General features: G+C 32.4%; 1 protein-coding gene across 1 annotated transcript in view; it reads right to left on the reverse strand.

The window, feature by feature from the left end:
• LOC119609725 (protein BCL9 homolog) overlaps nucleotides 1-21,887 on the reverse strand; it is a 119,849-nt gene that overhangs the window by 15,296 nt on the left and 82,666 nt on the right. The window contains exons 4-5 of the mRNA XM_037964617.1: nucleotides 19,381-20,088; nucleotides 17,713-19,326 (exon numbers count right to left, since the gene is read on the reverse strand). Of these exons, the coding sequence (XP_037820545.1) occupies nucleotides 17,713-19,326; nucleotides 19,381-20,088 (2,322 nt within the window). The remainder of the gene's footprint in view (nucleotides 1-17,712; nucleotides 19,327-19,380; nucleotides 20,089-21,887) is intronic.

Below are 21,887 nucleotides of genomic sequence, written 5' to 3' on the forward strand. Positions count from 1 at the left end.
TAATACAACAAAATATCTTGGTACAGTACATCTACAGAATAATTTGTACTGAGATATACATATAAAACACTTAAAGTCCAAAATAACATCTGCCATAGGATTAATATATAAATACAAAAACAAATTTTATACGAATACAAAGTTACTGATATAATATGACTTAATTCACACCCATCTGAATTATCTACCAATGATATATGGTTACAGGAAAACATCAGAACTTTACTGAAAAAAATTGCAGTATTCAGTAAAATTTTACTGAATACTGAAAAAAATTTCAGTAAACAGTAAAAAATACTGGTAATGCAAATCTTACTGAATACTGAATTTTTTTCAGTAATCAGTAAAATTTTCAACCAAAATGCGTTATTAGTAAAAAAATATTATATTTAACTAAAATGTTCATACAACTATTATCATATTGATCTCTTTTACTCTCTTTTCTATTAATAATCTAATATTATAAAATATAATAAATGCTTCCACAACTTTTTATTGGCCGAAAAAATTATATAAATTTGTACATAGCTATGTAAGTTATTGTCTTCTGAAAAGATTTGCAATCCCAAAAAGTAAAATTTATCGCACTATAGCTACTTGTGATGATAAATATTTATTATATTCAAAAATACGTTGAAAATAGAATTTTCAGTAAATTATTAGATTGTACGGATTAGTGTAAGCACACTTTCAGTTATCAGTAAAAATACTGCATTTTTTTGGCAGTAACCAGTAAATTTGTTGCAATTTTTTGCCGTAATCAGTAAAATTTACTGAATACTGAAAATTTTTTCAGTAACCAGCAAAAACTTACTGAATACTGAATTTTTTCCAGTAATCAGTAAAACTTCACTGAAAATTTTTTCAGTAAACAGTAAAACTTATTTTACTGCAATTTTACTGGTACTGCAAAGTGCCCATCTATGGTATGTATGTATGTATGTATGTATGTATGTATGTATGTATGTATGTATGTATGTATGTATGTATGTATGTATGTATGTATGTATGTATGTATGTATGTATGTATGTATGTATGTATGTATGTATGTATGTATGTATGTATGTATGTATGTATGTATGTATGTATGTATGTATGTATGTATGTATGTATGGATGGATGTATGTATGTACCTATGTACATACTTATTTGGTTATGTCATATTTATACATAAAACTAGCTATACCCAGTGTGCTTTGCTACCCTAAAAGCAATGTAAATAAAACAACACTTTACGATTTTCAAAATTCTAACTATAACAGATTTTCAGATACATATATTTTTTAAATATTGGGGATGCAAGTTCGCCAATTTTTCCAAACTTTAGTTTAGGTTTTAATGTAACCTATGAAAAATTTGAATAATAAAATAATTTCCAAGATATACGAAATTTTGTATTTAATTAATATGGGAGATCCCAAGATCCCATTGATAATCCGCCCATTTTTCTCTAAATGTGCACATAAATGTCGAAGTTTTTCATGTAAAATTTTCTAGTTCTTATATTTTTTCAGATATATGCATATTTTATTTAATTCATGTGGGAGGTTCCAATTTGCAAATCCGCTAATATATTACCCAAATGTTCACATTGACTTCAAAGGATTTTTGCTCTAATAGTTCCCCAGACATACGATTTTTTCTACTTATTTCATATGGAAAGTTCCAACTCCCTAATGATAGTCCGCCCATTTTCCCCAAAATGTTCAAAAAGATTTTAGGTCTATTAGTTTCTCAGACAAACGACAACGCCAATTTATATCCATGTAAATAAAAGTTAAAGTTGTTCTTGCAAAATTTGAGGATTTTAGCTCTAACAGTTTTTCAAATATACCAATTTTTCTATTTACTTCATATGGGGGGTTCCAAGTCCCCCTGATAAAAGTCCGCCCTTTTTCCCCAAAATGTTCAGATAAATATTAAAGTTCTTCTTGCAAAATTTTAAGAAGCCAGATAAACGAATTTTCGTATATTTTATTCATATGGGAGGAAGAACGCCCCTCCATTGGTAGTCCGCCAATTTATTACACAAAATGTTTACATGGATGCTAAAGTTCTTCGTGCAAAATTTCTAATAGTTCTAATAGTTTCCCAGATAAGCGAATTTTTTGTATTTAATTTATATGGTGGGTGCCACGCCCCCTACCGCTAGTACGCCCCCTTTTTTAAATAATCATATTGATCCTAAAGAGGGTCCTACAAAATTTGAGGACGCTATCTGTTATATTTTCTCAGATATACTGATTTAAGATTTTCTTCATATGGAAGGTGCCACGCCCACTATCGCCATTCCGCCCATTTTATCCCAAAATATTCTTATGAATGTCAAAGTTGTCCATACAAAATTTGTTATTTATGGGCCGATTTGGTTGATTTTAAATAGCGTTCTATTCGGTCATATTTCCGATAGAATTATTGAAAATTCGGGTCTCGCAGATATTTGGGGTCTTCTGAAAAGTGATTTCAACATACACACAGACAGACGGACAGGCGGCCATGGCTAAATGGACTCCGCGCTATCTATAAGGATCCAGAATATATATATTTTATAGGGTCGGAAAATTATATTATAGAAAGTACAAACGGAATTGCAAACTTATAAAAACCCTTCTCACGAAAGTGAAGGGTATAATAAATCTAATGTCGATGGTTGTTTATGTGGATCTGCCAGAATATAAGTATATTCATGAGGAAATGATATTTGTGTTTGGTTTAGTTGATTTAGAGTATTGCCCCATTTGTTATTTCTTAAGCATCCCCAACAACCATGTCTGCAGTTTAGATCACCATAAATGTCAACACTGTCATTTCCACAACTTACTCTAACACCAATGTTTTCGATAACTTCAGTAGTTTTTGGTGGTCATATTAATTAAGAAAAATATTCTTCATGAAGAATATTTTTCTTAATTAATATGACAACTTCTCCTCCTGTACCTGTTTGACGATCGAATCTATAACAGTAGTAACTGTTATGTCTAATAGATAATTTATTATTAAGCCAAGTTTCACATATTAGGCAAATATCAACATTGTGTTTCACTAAGAAATTAAAAGAAATTCTTTTTTGTACGAATACTACGAGCATTCCATGTTCATTTATATAAAAATTTAAAGGCAATTGGTAACGACGAGACTTACAGCTTTTTAGATTTGATATTTATTCAAATGTAAGATCATTTAATTCTTCAAATGAAAACAAATTATTATTGTTATTAATATTATTGTTGATGGATTGAGTGAATTGTTGATTATAATTCATTCTAGATGTATTTGAACGATTACCCATACTTTGATTTAGAGTATTTGGGAAATTACTGTTGTAGTTTGTACCATTATTAAATGCTTGTATTCTTTTTCTAGGACTTTTCTAGGACCATTGCAGTTCGCACATTTTATAGTTGTAGAGGAGCAAACTTCCGTTTTATGGTTTCCAGCGCACTTTGCACAGAATGGTTTTACCTTGCATCTACTGGATTCATGTCCTTACATCTGACAATTGTAACATTGTGTTAGCTTCGATTTATTTGGTTTTAAATATTTCCATCTTACTTTAATGTAATTAATAGCAGAGTAATTTTGCCTTAGTTCTTTGATTTTCTTTTAAAATAGACGATGAAAATAATATATTCTCTACTACCTTCAGCGGACCTAGTCACCATTTTAACATTGATGCATTTAAGGCCTAAATTTATTAGTTGTGTTTTAATAACTGTAGGGTCAGTTTTCTCAAATCCAATAAGAACAGCTTTATATGGTTTCTCGTTCTTTTGAGCATAAGTAAAATATTCTAATTAAAATTTTTCGGTAGGAGCAAGGCAAACCTTATCAAAATCTTCTTCATTTGAACAAAATAACTTCAAACCAATTGAAATTTTTTGAATTGAATATTCTTTTATAGCCAATATTCTACATATTTCATGTATTTTCTCCATCTGACATTTAAAAATTGTTATTGGTGGTATGTTCACCTTAACAGCTGGTTCGACAACAGCTTCATCGCTATCATCATCATCAAGAGTTTGAAGTGGTATAAAAAGGTTTGCATTTGTAGTACTAAGAGAACTACTAGCAGTTGTTGTCTCTTACTCATACTGAGGCCTTGAGAGGCAACAACAACATCTTCTGCGTTTCTGCGCTTAATTTTGTTTTTATATCCTTCACCTTCGTGAGAAGGGTATATATAAGTTTGTCATTCCGTTTGTAACTTCCAAAATATAATTTTCCGACCCTATAAAGTATATATATTCTGAATCCTTATAGGTAGCGGAGTCGATTAAGCCATGTCCGTCTATCTGTCCGTCTGTCTGTTGAAATCAGTTTTCTGAACCCAGATATCTTCGGGGTCCAAATCTTCAATAATTCTATCAGACATGCTTTCGAGAAGTTTCCTATTTAAAATCCGTCCATAAACAAAATTCCGAGACAACCTCTGAAAATTTTATAAAAAATAAGCAACAACAACACTGCATTATTCATTAAGTTGTGTATTTTGTTTTTTTGAGTATTTCGTTTCGTATGTTTTGTTTCATTGCCTTCTGTATATTGTTTTTGTTTCTTGGTGCATTCAATTTCGTATGTTTGGATGGCTGTGTTTTTCATTGCCTTGTGTATATTGTTTTTGTTTTCTTGGTGTATTGAATTTCGTATGTTTGGATGTCTGTTAGTTTCTTTGCGTTGTGTACTTTGTTTTTTTGTGTATTTCGTTTCGTATGTTTGGATGTCTGTAGATTTTACTGCCTTGTGTAATACACAATGTGTATTTTGTTTTTTGTGTGTTTATTTCGTTTAGCGTTGTTGTTGTTAATTATGTTTTGCTATTGCTATAATAATGATATAGTCGGGAAAATTAAATAAATTAAAATTTTATAAAATTTATATTTTTTAAATACTATGGTGAAGGGTATATAAGATTCGGCACAGCTGAATATGGCACTCTTACTTGTTTATTTTTATTTTGAAACAATAAACAAAAATACTTGGTGAAAAAAAAAGAAAATACCTTACACTTTTTGATCGCAGATCAAAAGTAACAAGAAAATTATGACTTTACACATTAAATGATAATGCAAGACTGCTCACTAAAACTCAATCCAAAAAATCTAAGTGTATTATTATGTCAAAAAAATCTCAAAGCACACATATTGATACGATCCTTAATGGCAATTCTATCACCTTAGGTAATGAACAAATTGACATAGTTCAATCAGCTAAGAACTTGGGCATAACCTTTAACAAGGAACTAAAATGGAACTCACATACATATAAATATAGTCACTGGTTGCGTGTGTGTTTACAATGCTAAGAACATTATATCCCACTCAACACTTAACCCCAACGCATATTCGTGAACTTCTTGCTAAAAGCTATGTAATACCAAAAGTCTTATACTGTTGTAAATTTTTTGCGAATTGCGAAACTGTAAGCGCTAATAGGATAAATGTTGCGTATAATGCTGTTCTCCGTTATGTGTATTGCCTAAAAAGACATGAAGGTACGTCTACTTTAAATCACTATACGGTGTTAATATAAGTGACTTGATGAAAATCAGTTCTCTGAGTATATTGCATAAAGTCATTTACACCAAGGAACCAGTCTAATTGTTCAATCGTCTCAGATTTGCATGATCGAACCGAGGACTGAAACTAATCTTACCAAGGCATCGTTTTTTAATCTCAGATTGGCAGTTCTTAATAAGCTCTATTCGTCTTTGGAACTCTCTACCTTCTAATATCCAAGCCAATGCTATTTAAACGTATATTGATAGTTTTTTAGTTAAAGTTTTTCTTCACTCATACGAACTACTATTAAACTTTATATTTATGTTATCTTATACCTAACCTAATTATGGTAATAATTTTATTTTTGTTTTGTTTTCTTAAATAATTATTTACTTTCATTTATTATTAATATTATTATTGTAAACATTTACACCATATGGTCATTAACTTTGTAATATCACATACTGTAATTTATAAGATTCTATATTTTATTGTATGTGACATCGAAAATAAATAAATAAATAAATAAAATAAATATTTGTAGCATATTTAACAAATTCCTGAAAAAAAATCGGTCCAATGACACGCCCACCTCCCATATAACCTAAAGCTTGAAACAAAATTTAACATAAAGTTTTCAATTACAATTACATATCGTCACCTGAAATTCAAAAGGGCGTCACAACCACACATTTGAAAATTGACATTTTGCTTGAAAATGGTCCACTGCATCAAAATACATGTTGTTGCAATTTTTTAGGACTCTATTGTCAAAAACATCGGCTTAATCAACATGAAATTCAAAAGGGCGTAACAACAAATCCAGTCATTTGCACCCGCCAGAAAGCCATAAAAAGCAACATATTAGACAATATCTGACGGCACAATTATAATGAAATTTTTTGTTGATGTTTACACATAACACATGTGAGTAAATTACATTTTTATAACAAAACAAGTAAGAGTGCTATATTCGGCTGTGCGGAATCTTATATACCCTTCACCACAGTGTATTTAAAAAATATCAATTCTATAAAATTTTAATTTATTTCATTTTCCCGTTTATATCATTATTATAGCAATAGCAAAACGAACAACAACGCTAAACAAAATAAACACACAAAAAGAAATACACAAGGCAGTGAAACCAACAGACACCCAAACATATGAAACTGAATACACCAAAAAACAAAAACAATATACACAGGGCAATGAAACACACGAAACGAAATACTCACAAAAAAGCAAAAACAAAATACACAACGCAAAGAAAACAACAGACATCCAAACATACGAAACTGAATGAACCAAGAAACAAAAACAATATACACAAGACAATGAAACACACAGCCATCCAAACATATAAAACGAAATACTCAATGAATAAGCAGTGTTGTTGTTGCTTATATCAAAGCATGAAAAAAATTGTCTCTTTTATGAAATTTTCAGAGGTTGTCTTGGATTTTTGATCATATCTCCGGTATTCATGGACCGATTTTGCTGATTTTAAATAGAGATCTTCTCGAAAGCATGTCTAACAGAATCATTGAAGATTCGGATCTCGCCGATATCTGGGGTCCTCTAAAAACTGATTTCAACAAACACACAGACGGACAGACAGAACGCTTAATCAACTCCGCTACCTATAAGGATCCAGAATATATATACTTTATACGAAACGAAATACTCAAAAAAACAAAAACAAAATACAAAGGCAATGAATAAGCAGTGTTGTTGTTGTTGTTTATTTTTTATGAAATTTTCAGAGGTTGTCTCGGATTTTTGCTTATATCTCCGTTGTTTATGAACGGATTTTGCTGATTTTAAATAGAAAATTTCTCGAAAGCATGTCTGATAGAATTATTTAAGATTTGTATCCCGAAGATATCTGGGGTCTTCAGAAAACTGATTTCAACAGACAGACAGACGACAGACAGACAGACAGACGGACATGGCTTAATCGACTCCGCTATCTATAAGGATTCAGAATATATATACTTTATGGGGTCGGAAAATTATATTTTGGAAATTACAAACGGAATGACAAACTTATATATACCCTTCTCACGAAGGTGAAGGGTATAAAAAGGATTTATTTTATTTATTTTTTTGTCTCTCCTGTAAAATTTTGAAGTCTTGTTACGCGCTTTTGCATTTCAGGTGACGATATGTTATTATAATTGTAATTAAAAACTTTATGCCAAATTTTGTTTCAATCGCACCAGTTTTCTCAGTTATTTTGAATATCGATATATAGATTCCCACTCAAAATTGGGATCCAATTATCGTTTTTATTTGTATACTGCGACTGCCCTCTCAGGCAATGACACTATGGGAACAATGTGTTAAAGACAAAACTGTCTTATCTTTATGGAAATATTTGGACATGTTTTTGGCCGAAAGAATCCAAACGTTAGATTGCATACGGGATCTAATTAGTTCCAACACTGATAAGAAAGGCATTGAACGCAAGGAGAACCCACATGTTTCGAATACAGGTCCTACGAATGCTTGTGTCTTATGTAAAAAACCGGGTCATTTACTTCGTTTTTGCATTCAGTTTGATATAATGTCTATTCCTGAGAGAGTTAGAACCGTTGAAAAATTTTGCTGCATAAATTGTCTTGCTAGATCACATGATGTTCAGGATTCTTCAGCTTCGCAAAATTCTAGAAATGCACTTCCTGAGTCATTAGATGACAACTCTTCTTTGGTTTTACGACCATACAATCCCATTCCTAATGGCCAACGACTTGTCAACTGCATTGGTAGAATGACCGACTACGTCAGGCGCTATAGTTTAACGACAAGTATTTCAAACCAGTCAAAACCATTATATTCCTTTGGGTAATTTGACTAATTCATTAGATGACAGTTCTTTTTACGTAGAATCATTCTGTTCTTTTGGGTACTGCAACAGTCGACTTGATACTCAATGGTTGTAGATATCAAGATAGAGCTTTAATTGATCCTGCTTCAGAATATAATATTATTTCTGAAAAGTTGCTGAAATAATTAAAGCTTCCAACCATTTCCGAAACAGCAAAATTTGCAGGCGTAAATGTGGAATTTTCGGCCAGACTTGTAATTTGATAATAGGCTCTAGTACTGATTCATCATTTTTATTAAACACATCGGCATCTGTTTTGCCAAGCGGGAAATTTGCCTTCGGTTTCGGTTAATGCCGACAAATTATCAAATCTTCATTTGGCATATTCGAATCCTTTCGGAAGCAGGCCTGTTGAAATATTATAAGGAGCTGATGTATACCCCCAGCTAATTTTACCCGTAATTAGGCAAAACGTACTCGGATCATTATTGGCTCAAAAGACCGTATTTGGTTGGATATTAACCGGTCATGTAAATAGTATTGATTCATCTCCTACGAAGGAAAGATACAGGTCAACTAAAAAAAGATATATTCCAACATGGAAACGTAATGAACATAAATGACATGGAAATATTTAGTTTATCAATCTGTAATAGAACAGCAACTATTTAAAATTGTTTGTAAAGCATTAATCTTCATTTCGTCTACGACAATGCACTACGTGCAAAGATGGAAGATGTAAAGAAGAATTTTTTAGGTAATTATAGTTTTTGTATGGCTGACGTTTGTATCTTATAAATATGTATAGTTTATCGGTCAATAGGCATACTTGTTGTTTTGAATTCCTTAATGATCACTACTTATATATATATATATTTTCCTCAAAATTCCTTTTAATTCAGCAAAATTCCTTTTAATTCAGCAAGAGTCCTTAGTGATTGAACCGGAGTCTCATCATGGCTCAAACAGTGTCTTTTAATGGCACAACCAGAGTCTTGTAATGGCTCAACCAGAGACTCATCATGGCTCAAACGGGTCCATAATGACCGAAGTAGAAAAAACTGGAGTCTTATCATGGATCATTTTAATTTTTTTATTTTTTATTTATTTATTTTCATTTCAATTTAGAAAAAACAGTCCACGGGAGTCCTTAATGACTCGCCATTTATTTAGTTACAACACCTTAAGTGTTGCAAGGGGCCGGTAATGTTTAAGTACAAATCGATTATTTGCGGTATTTTTCCTCTAAGTGTAAATTCTAATGATTTACTACTTTAGTTTACATCTTTGATGGAAAAATATTATTAATTCATCGAGTAAACAGCTAACTGCATTTAAACTTTGTTAGCCTCCATTTACTTAGAAATAAGTAGTTAAGATCACTCGTCATTTTGAACCCTTAAAGAGCACTTCTTGTTGTGCACACTATCTTAAGGTAAATTATCTAATAAAGGAAGACAAATCTTCTCCTTTTTATTAAACTAATCGTATAATTGTTTCGAATTTTATCGCTGTACTCGCACTTTTATACCAGTAATTAGCGTTAAAGTAATTTTTTGTAGGGGGCCTTATATGGGGAGTCAATTATGGACCGATCCTCAAAAAATTAGTTCGAGAGATTTTTGGTTGTATGAAACTTTCTTATGTCGAATTTCATCGTTATGATCGTATTTTTATCCAGTAATGAGCGTAAGTCATTTTTTGAACGGAACCTTATATGGGGTGTAGGGTCAATTATGTACCGATCCCCATAAAATGTGCTACTGAGATTTTGGCTCATATGAAACTTCTTTATGTCGAATTTTTTAGCCTGTAATGAACGTTAAAGTAATTTTCTGAAGGGGACTTTCACTTCATAAAATTTGGTAGAGAGCTTCCGGCTCATATGAAACTTATTTATACCGAATTTCATTGTTATACTCTTATTTTTAAAACAGCTATGATTGTTAAAGCTGTCTTTCGGGGGGCCACTTGTATGGGGGCTATGCGAAATCGTGGATCAATATTGCCAATTTTTAATACCAAACAAACCTTTCATATAGGGAATATTAGCGTAAAATTTTAACCCTCTAGCTCGGCTTCGGATTCTATCGTGTTTTCAACATACAGACGGACGGATAGGGCCAGATCGTCCTAGAATTTAATAAGGACCCAGAATATATATACTTTTGTGGGTCTATGACCAATATTTCGATATGTTACAAACGAAATGACAAAACCAATATACCAATTCAATTTTTATTATAAACAAATAGGAAGTCTATATTCCCTTTTGCCGAATCTTATATACCCTTCACCATAGTGTGTTTAAAAAATATTAATTTTATAAAATTTCAATTTAATTTCAATTCCGACCCTAGTATTACTTAAGCAATAGCAAAGCAAAAGAAACAACAACAACGCTAAAGGAAATAAAACACAGAAAAAACAAAATACACAACGCAATGAAACTACAGACACAGACAAAATACACAAAAAAACAAAATACACAACCCAATAAAACCAATCCAAACCCATGAACGGCATCCAAACATAAGAAACTAAATATGTACACAAAAAAAAAAATCAAAAACAATATACGCAATGCAATGAAACCAACATAGTAGCAATAAACAGTGCTTTTGTTGCTTATTTATCCCCTACAGTCGCCAGACTTAAACCCCATTAAGAATTTATAGTAAAATCGGGTTTACAATTACGAACACTCATGTAAAAACACAACAGACGTCTAGGAGAGTTGCCATGAAGTATGGACGTTCATAACGTCAGAAGAGTGTGGCAAACTGATCGAAATTATGCCTTTCAGAGTTGAAACTGCCGAGAACTCAAACAGATGATACAAAATACTAAAAATTTTTCACTAGAAAATGTTAATTTATAATAAAAATGTTCCTTCCGCGCGAATGAGTTAAATTTATTTTTTTATTTTTCTAAAGTATAATTAAGTGGATTTTCAATTTATTTTAGTTTAAAAATATCTTTAATAAATACAGTTATAAAAAAATAAAACTTTTTTAAATATCCTTTATAGTTTAAAAAATTATATCAAAAGTTTAAATATTTTACCATCATTTACACATTTTTATCTCACACTGTATAACCTTCTCACGAAGGAGAAGGGTATAAAAATTTGCCTTAATAAGGCATAATATGTTCATTAATTTTTCGTTTTAAATGCATGTAAATTGTACAAAAATGGGATAATTTTGGCTTGTAAGTAAAATGCATTTTTTTGATGTTGTGGTTCGAAATCGCAATTTTTTTTAGAATATCAAAAATCACAAAAAATATGTGTGTGTGTTCTAGAAACAACAGAATTTTTTATCACTTGCTCACAATTGAAATATATTTACGTAACTTATTTCATAGAAATAAATAATAAATATATCTCCGGTGGACTGTATGGTTTCCAAAGGATGGTGGAGTGAAGATGCCAAAAAACACCGCCAAAAGCGGGATTATCCCGCTTTTAAAAGGTTTATCACGACTTAGATGTAATCCCCGCAGAATTACAAATTTATGGATCTGAGTATATCATTTTCATTAATATACAAAATTTTGATATACAAGAAACTCAAATAATGATATAAAATTTACACTTTATTTAGTCCGACAAAACAGTTATGTTATACAGAAAAATGTGTTCTATTCTGGTAGAACGGAGGTGGTGGGTTCGATTCCCACCTGAGGCACTGGTTAAGAAGCGATAGAGGCCTAGGTGTATTTCTTCGGATTTGATGTATATATGCATGTACATCCTCCTTTCAAACTAACTAACTATACAGAAAAATATTTAGCAAAATAATTTAGTTTTATTGTTATTTTTGTAGTATTGTTATAAATGAATTAAAAATAATTTCCCATATTCAATAATCATTTAACGATGAAATAATATAGCATGCTTACTTTTTGTAGTGTACCTTCTCAATAATAATAGGTCTGTTTGCGTACTCGATAATTTGTAACAATTTGCAACAATTGTTACTGGATTCCGTTCGCGTACATTTGAAAACTTGCAATGAGAGAGTAAGAGAGTGATAAAAATGACAGTTCGTTAATAGAGAATTTTTTGATTTTACTGGATATTTTTTCCCCAGTAAGAAATATACATCATGTATTCACAACATTAAAATCTACGTTGATGATCGCTGTCGTCAATAGGTCTGTTCGCGTACTCGATAATTTGTAACAATTGTTACTGGATTCCGTTCGCGTTCTTTTGAAAACTTGCAACGAGAGAGTAAGAGAGCGATAAAAATGACAGTTCGTTGATAAAGAATTTTTTGGTTTTACTGGATATTTTTTCCCCAGTAAAAAATATCCAACATATGTTTGATTTATGAATATGTAAACAAACCAAAGAAAACGAAAATTTGGTAAATTTAAATTTTTTGAAAGAAATATATAATTAAATAACACGAATATTAAAAAATTATTTGTAATTATATTTATTATAATTTTATTAACCATAAATTTGTTTTTAAAAGAGTTTGTTTGTAGTTAAAAATCATAACAAATATTGTCAATCTAGCGTTTTTAAAACCGCTTAGTTTGTCTTTCTCTTAGCGATTTTGTGTAAATTTTTATTTTACTAATATGTTTGTCACATGATGTTTTATGCATTGAACACATTGAAGACAGCAGGCTACACGACTACACGAACACAAATGCTGCTGTGCTGCAGTTGTAGTCGTGTGGTAGCTACTGAATTATTTTAAAGACTACTCGGATCTGCGAGATCCGAATTTTCAATAATTCTATCGGAAATACGGTCGAATAGAACGCTATTTAAAATCAGCCCAATCGGCCCATAAATAACGAAGATATGAGTAAAAATCCGAGACCACCTCTGAAAATTTCATCAAAAATTAACTTTTTCGTGCATGCTTATACAAAACAATAAACAAACAAAAACAAAACACAGTATCAAACGGTAAATTTTTTTGTTATTTGTTATTGTAATTCTTGTTTATAAACACAAAGCAAAGAATGAACATCACGTTGTTATTGGCTAGAAACATGAAATTAAATATCTAGAGCCTGGATTAGGCGAGAACACATTAAAGGGCACTTTTTGGTACTTTTTCGTTCTACAAAAGGTACTTTTTGAATTTTCTATAATATTGAACCTAGAAACATGAAATTTAGCATGTAGGACCTTGACTAAGAACCTATAAAAAGGGATTTTTTGGTACTTTTTCGATATACAAAAGGCACTCTTTGAATTTTCTATAATATTGAACCTAGAAACATGAAATTAAGTATGTAGAGCCCGGATTAGGCCAGAACACATAAAAGTGGACTTTTTGGTACTTTTTCGTTCTCCAAAGGGTACTTTTTGAATTTTCTATAATATTGAACCTAGAAACATGAAATTTAGCATGTAGGACCTTGACTAAGTAAGAACCTATAACAAGGGATTTTTTGGTACTTTTTCGTTATACAAAAGGTACTCTTTGAATTTTCTACAATATTGAACCTAGAAACATGGTATTAAATATGTAGAGCCCGGATTAGGCCAGAGCACATAAAAGGGGACTTTTTGGTACTTTTTCGTTCTACAAAAGGTACTTTTTGAATTTTCTATAATATTGAACCTAGAAACATGAAATTAAGTATGTAGAGCCCGGATTAGGCCAGAACACATAAAAGTGGACTTTTTGGTACTTTCTCGTTCTCCAAAGAGTACTTTTTGAATTTTCTATAATATTGTACCTAGAAACATGAAATTTAGCATGTAGGGCCTTGACTAGGTAAGAATCTATTAAAGGGGACTTTTGGTACTTTTTCGTTATACAAAAGGTACTTTTTGAATTTTCTATAATATTGAACCTAGAAACATGAAATTAAGTATGTAGAGCCTGGATTAGGCCAGAACACATAAAAGGGGCATTTTTGGTACTTTTTCGTTCTACAAAAGGTATTTTTTGAAATGTCTATAATATTGAACCTAGAAACATGAAATTTAGCATGTAGGGCCTTGACTAGGTAAGAACCTATAAAAGGTGACTTTTTGGTACTTTTTCGTTTTACAGAAGGTACTTTTTGAAATTTCTATAATATTGAACCCAGAAATATGAAATTAAGCATGAAGAGCCCGGATTAAGTTAGAACGTATAAAATGGGATACAATTGGTATTTTTTGATTTGTTTGTAATAAAATTCGTACTGACTGTTTTTTAACACATCATGGTGAAGGGTATATAAGATTCGGCATAGCCGAATATAGTACTCTTACTTGTTTTTTTTTTGGTGTTTTGTTAGCGATTGAGATTTCAGCAAAAGGGCATTACCAATCTTTGTTTATAAACAAAAACTTGCAATTTTTCACAAATTTGCGTTCTGGATATCTTTTTGATTGAGAGTAAATTAAAAATTACTCTCTATCATAAAGTTACTGGATATTTTTTACTGGAAAATACGCGAACAGACCTATTATATGACCATCATGTATATGTCATCACTTATTATCTTTTCTCTTGTATTACTCCTTTTTCTTTTTGCTTCCTTTTTTTCGTTTTGTTCAAAGCACACGTTAGACGTAAAGTTATATTATTTATATTATTAAATATAACCAATTAAACTTTAAATACACAACAATTATTGACGACGATGATGAAAATCGAATGAAGCAATAACAATAAGAATTCAACAAAAACAATTAATTTTTTTTTCAACAACAAATACCCAGCCATAGTGCTACAAAATGGAAGCGCAGGTCATATCGATGACGACGGCCATGAAACCCCCCCGGGTTTGCCACAACAAGTCCGTGGCAAATATTTTTCGCGAGATTTCGGGATTGCGAGAGCAGTGACTTTAATTCACAAATTACACAAAAAGCATTAGCCTTGGAAGCAGCAAAAACTGACAACAGAACTATTTCAAACAGTGTATCGACTACAACTACTAATGTTCATCAAGTACGTCAACAACAGCAAAGAAAACATGACAGACAGTGGAAACCCAGCTACAAGACATATTTTTTACTCATGGTTTCCCACAGGTGATGGTCCCAAACAGAGTAGAGTAGAAATAGAACGCCCATTCTGTAAATAACCGATAATCGACCCCTATGCAGAATATTTCACCACAACAATAAAACTGCAGCGATTCTGTAAATAACCGATAATCGACCCCTATGCAGAATATTTCACCACAACAATAAAACTGCAGCGATGACTTCTGACAGACTTTAAGATATGCATCATTCCTGTAGGGATATAACTATAAGATAGAACATCGAAAAGCTGATGATATTGTAAATGTAGATTGTCTATCCAGAGCACCTATAAAGCCGTAAGAATAATTCAAGAGCAAATCGTAAATTAAATTTTAATTCAGTTACAGCAACTACAATTGCAAACGAAACAATCCGCGACAAAGCTAAAGAAAGATTTAGTCAACGGGGATAACGCTGACCCTGATTATTCAATTCAAAATAGTATAATTTTCAAAGCAAACCGTGTCGTAATACTCACATTGGCATCGTAAAGATGAAACAGTTGGCAAGAAAATATTGCTATTGGAAGGCTATTGACAGTGATATTGATCAAAGTGTGCGGTCATGTTCCAGCGGCGCTAAAATAAATAGCCCACCAAGAGTTCCAGTTCATAGTTGGGAGCAGCCCGATGAAAATCTTCAAAGAGTCCACATAGTCCACAAGGCCTTCTCAAAACATTTACTTTTTAGTGCTGGTGGATGCAAAATCGAAATGGCCTGAAATCAGACTACAACGGGATGCCCCAAACTCCGAAAAAACAATAACGTTGACATATTTTTTACCACAGGTGATGGTCCCAAACAATGTTACTATTTTTCAAAGCGACACATTCAAAAGTTATTGTATTAATAATGGCATAATACAGAAATTTCGAGCCACAGGGCACCCCGCAACAAACAGATTAGCAGAACGCTACGTGCAAATATTAAAAAGAAGAGGACAATTCACCGCTCAATATCAAGGTGCAAGAGATTCTTCTCCGTTATAGAGCAACTCCACTAGCTAATGGGAAAACACCATCTCAGTTGTACCTGGGTCGAGACCTTAAAATTAAACTTGATGCGTCCAACTCAACATCAAAAAGTTACAGTTTCGTTGACAGTTGTTAGCCAGTTTAGCGTGGGAGATAGGGTCCAAGTACGATGGTATGAAAAAAATAAATTATTATGGAAATATGGAACAATTAAAACCAAGTTTGGTCGACTTTATTATCAAGTGGAAATTGACAGTGGATATGTGCTTAAACGCCATATTAATCAAATGCTCAATCGGGACCACATAAATAAAAAATCGAGGAAATACTAACTCAACGTCCATCTACCAACCAACGGATTATACCACAAGCGGAACCTGAAGGTCAGCAAAATTACACCATAAGGAAGTCGGGTAGTTCCAGAAAACAGCCTGTCCGTTTTGAAAACCATGTCCTATTTTAGCGTGGGAGATTGTTGTGTACCTTCTCAATATGACAATCATGTATATGTCATCACTTATTATATATACTCTTGTATTACTCCTTTTTCTTTTTGCTTCCTTTCTTTCTTTTTGTACAAAACACACGTTTTTTTAGTTACACGTAAAGTTAGTAAAGTAATTTGTATTATTACCCAGTAAAAAAATGTTGCAGTAGTGCAAAGTGAATGTAATTATCATGACTTCTTTAATAACAGTGCTAATACAACTCATTCTAAATGCCTTCCTAAATTCAACCTATTCCCCACTTAAAAAAATCCCTTTAAAACTTCAAAAATTAGTTCATATTGTTAATTTAATCAAATGAATTTTATGTGTTATTAGAATTATTTTTGATTATTAATATTATTTTACATATTTTTCCATATTTATTATAATATTTTCCTTAAAAATATTTAAAATGTCGTTCAAAAATACATACAAAACAAATAGCTGATTAAACAACATTTTTGTCATGTAACTTTTTGCTGGGTAAATATAAGCAATCAATGCATGTTATACTTCAAATACACGACACCTTTGAACTTTATTTTGTCCGGTAGTGTGTGTACTGGGAACTGCCAACACTTCGTGTTTAAAATATCGGCGTTTACCTATCTGGACCGATTTGGCATCATACAACTATGGAAAAAAGGCTCTTTAGTGCTATTGAAACAATAATGACATAATTGTTGTAGCACGAAAGGCAAGAGTGTTAAAGAGCACAGGTATAAGTTTTTTCTGAAACAGTCCTTAATATATATTATATTGAACTCAAATCACAAATCTTAGTGATATTAACGTCATCTGTTGTGATTATTCACTACAGTAGATTCCAAATAATCAAGTTTTTTTTTTTCTTATAAACTGAGCAACATTTACTTATAAGTAAATAGGTTGTACTTATTAAACAAATAATTTTACCTGGTGTGGGTGTAGTATTCATATTCTTTGATTCAATATCTTTGGGTGAAACATGTGAGAGGGGTGTGGTGGGATTACTATTTAAATTATTTGCAGTTGATCTATTACGGTTTGAATTCCCCACTCCAGAGCCTGGTGTTGGAGATCCCTGTTGGGAAAATGTATTTTTATTCGTTGAACCATTGCCGGCCGATGTACCACCGACAGCCGTTGTCGTTGTTGTTGTTGAGTTTGTGTTAGCAGTTGACGCGGAGGAAGCTGATGTTACATCCATATTGGGTGATGTTGTCGATGACAATGCTCCACCCATGGTATTAGACGCTCGTGGTGAGGGCAGTGACATGTTTGATGTTGGGTTGTTGGGGCTTGAAGGATTCGGAGATTGTGTCGCAATGGGTACTGAAGCTGATCGCTGGGTTGGATGGTAGGGTGGTGGGGGTCCTTGGTTGCCTCGATTATTTGCGCTTGCACTAGAATTCGTTCGGTGGGACATACCACCAGCACTACTAATACCGGTTGAATTACATCGCGTTAATGTTTGTTGACATCCAGAAGGACCACCACCTATTTCCGGTGGCATACTGTTGGCATTTGAGTGATTGTTTTTTAATCGTTCTTCATATATGTGATGATGTAGTTTCGACCACTCCATTTGGGGCATCCCAACTGAGGAGTTCATTTCCGATGGGTGAGGTGGATTCATATTTTTATGCGGTCCCATCATTCCGCCTCCACCACCTTCTTGACCTGAGGGACAATGATTAGAATTAAATGGCGATAATACATCCGCATTGTTCCCCATCATTGTGTTGTTTTGGTCGTTCATTAAACTTCCGGGCGGTATTCCAATAGGACCGCCGTTATTCATCATATTAAGATTGCCACCACTAGCATTCATTAATCCTCTACCTGAGTTCCCACCCAGCGCACTAGCGTTATTTATATTAGGCATACAACCTTGTTTAAGAGGGGAAGGTATTACTCCCATTTCATTTGGACCACAACCGGATCCCGACATCATATCGCCTGGCATTATAATGTCTTCACCCAAGTTAGGCATGTTATCAAGTTGTGTGTTGGTGCCACCTGACTTTAAGTGATTCATTAAATTTCCAGATATATTTCGCATAGCAGCGGCATTAAGCTTATTGCCCATGTTTGAACCTTGCATGTTTAACAAAGCGACTGGGTTACCAGACATACCACTAGCCAATGCTTCGGGAGGCACCTGCATTTTTCCACCCATCATCTGATTATTACCGGCTTGGGGATGAAAGTCGTTGCCCCCATTTTCGGGAAATAGAAACTGATTCATTTTCTTTAGTTTAGCCAATTGCTCCTCTCGATGCTGACGCTGCTGTGGGGTTAGATTTTCATCGGGCACTTTAACTCCCTGCAACGAAGGTATGCCTCCACTATCATCATTAGACAAGCCAGAGCAAACCGATTTTGTAGTATTACTAGAGTTTTCGGCATTCTCTAAAATTTTCATTGCATTTGTTGAATCTCCTGCAGGACTATCCATAACAGACCGTGTTTGATCCCAACACATCATGTCGTTTTCATTTAAAACACTACTTCCAGTTGAGTTATTCGACGAAGACGTTATAGTTTCTAAATAAAGGTATATATTAGACATTGTGTCAATTTTTTTAAAATTTCAATTACCTGATTTATTTAATGTTAGTTTATGTGACATTTTGCCCATGGTATTGCAATTACCAGTTAACCAAGGCGGTTGTCCACTTGAACCTGGGCCTGCTGCAGGTGGAAGTCCTCCCATTATATTTAAGGTATTTTGTCTTTGCAATTTCGTCATTTTCATGGGATTTTTTAGAAAAAAATCTTCAAAAAATGATTTTGTAGCTGGTTGAGTGCAATGATATGCAATAATTGTGGGAAATTGACCGGCTAATACAGCTTCAGCTCCTTTGTTGGCTAATTGTGTGGAAAATACAAATATATGATTTTGTTGCTGCATATATTCCATACAATTGTTTATACCGCTGCTCCCACTGATCATATTCGTTCCACCCCCACCTCCCCCAGCCTGTGGTGGACCATTAGTATTTGATAAATTATTAATAATAAATGACGCATTTAAGGGAATATTACAGGGTGTATTTGGAGTATTTGAACCTAATGGTGTTGTATTAGAAGCATCCGAACAAAATCCATCTAAAGAAGACTTTGAATTTAATGGGTTTGTGTTTGTATTTAAGGCATTACAACTGCTTATAAGGTTTAAATTAGCACCAGAACCTGTAACTATTAAACCACTTGATGATTGAGTCACGGAACTTTCGTCATTCTCACTGCAAACATTTCCCTGTAAACTCATTCTTTTATCACATGATGACGAATCATTTGATTTGTCTGTAAAAAAAAAAACAATACAAATTTCATAAAATAGTTGAATTTTTCATTCTGGGCATAAATATATGTTTTATAACCTTAACTAATGGGAACCCCCCCCAAAAAATAACAATCGGTAGATTATTTTTAAAATATTTGTATCGGCTATTTCTTCTCAAAAAGCTACCGCAATTTCTAAAATGCACTTACTGTCTCTCACATACATATGCATTTATTTATTTTAATTTATTATATACAAAAAACAACATTTTATAATTGATTTTGGGGTTAACATAAATAACCAGAGACTGAAAATAACGGGTCCACTTTTTTTTATTAGGTTAATTGCTGTGATCACCATTTATACTTGTGTTTTTGCAGTTTATCACTGAGAGAAACCTTTATGTTAGATTTTTTTGATAAGTGGTTGAGAGAAACCGAAATGAAAAACAAAATAACTCGCTAAAATTGATTTTTATTTTCTAAACATTTTTGAAAAGGTCTGCTTATGATTTTTATTTTTAAAAGCAGAAGAATAAATCGCAAATGTAAATACACTATTAGGACATACACATATAATTTCTTCAAAAATCATAGCAAACAACAACAATGTACTCTCCCACTCTCATATAAGCAAGAGAAAAAGAATACAAGAACCAAGTGCTCAGCCAAAAACATAAGTAACAAAACAAAAGTAGTAAAGGTTATACTAAACCATTTAAGGAAAAATCATTTTAAAACTGTTATTCTGAGTGATTTATTTAAAAAAAAAACAAAAATAAATCACAATTCAATCACTTTGGTTATGTGGCCCAGTTATTTTCAGTCTCTGTAAATAACTAAAATAATTATATTCTCTAAAAAGTCCTCAAATTTAATATCACATGTTTAAAAGTTAAAAAATATTTATTTAAATTAATTCAGCATGTGAGAGTGTTATATTCGGCTGTGCCGAATCTCATATACCTACAATCAAACCCTATGCCGTAAAAGGCATAGCGTTTGATATGAGAGATAGGGTTATTTATTTATTTAAATTAATTCAGCATGTGAGAGTGTTATATTCGGCTGTGGTTAATTACACGGTGTGACAAAATTACAAAAAATCAATACACTAAGTGAAGTTGGTAGGTCTAGTAGAATAGATAGATTAAAAATCGGAAGATATTGGAAAAAACGCTTTTAGTTGACTAGACAGACCAAAAAAATTATTTCTCAAAATTTTCTTAACCGATTTAATATATTTCAACTGTTTTGAAAAGAGTTTCCTTTGTCCTTTTTAAAAAGTATGCACACTTTTATATTTTTTATGGAAATGTGTAAAATATTTAGATCTAAATACAAATTTTCATATTTTTTTTAAATTTTTTTACGATTTACCATAATTTTTGACTAACACTTTATTAGAAAACATATTTTTTTAATATTTTTTTGAATAAAATAAGATATTAAACGTGAGCGTGTTTTACACAGACAGACAGACAGACGGACGGACATAGATAAATCGACTCAGAATTTTATAAGAACCCAGAATAAATATACTTTGTTGGGTCTCAGATGAATATTTCTTGGTGAATGACCAACTTATATATACCCTCTATCACCACTGATGGCGGTGGAGGGTGTAAAAAGTACTTTTTTCTTCTTCTTTTTATACACACCATCAAAAAAGATGGGATATATTTATTTTGTCATTCCTTTTGTAACACATTGAAATATTGGTCATGATTGGTCCATAAATGACCCTTTAGTGAGGATGGGTCCATAATTGACCCTACCGCCCATGCAAGGTCCCATTCAAAAATGACTTTAACGCTCAT

The sequence above is a fragment of the Lucilia sericata genome, unplaced genomic scaffold (genome assembly GCF_015586225.1).
Source record: "Lucilia sericata isolate MDLA Ls3-8-SP2 unplaced genomic scaffold, ASM1558622v1 Contig001046F_arrow, whole genome shotgun sequence".
Taxonomy (NCBI): domain Eukaryota; kingdom Metazoa; phylum Arthropoda; class Insecta; order Diptera; family Calliphoridae; genus Lucilia; species Lucilia sericata.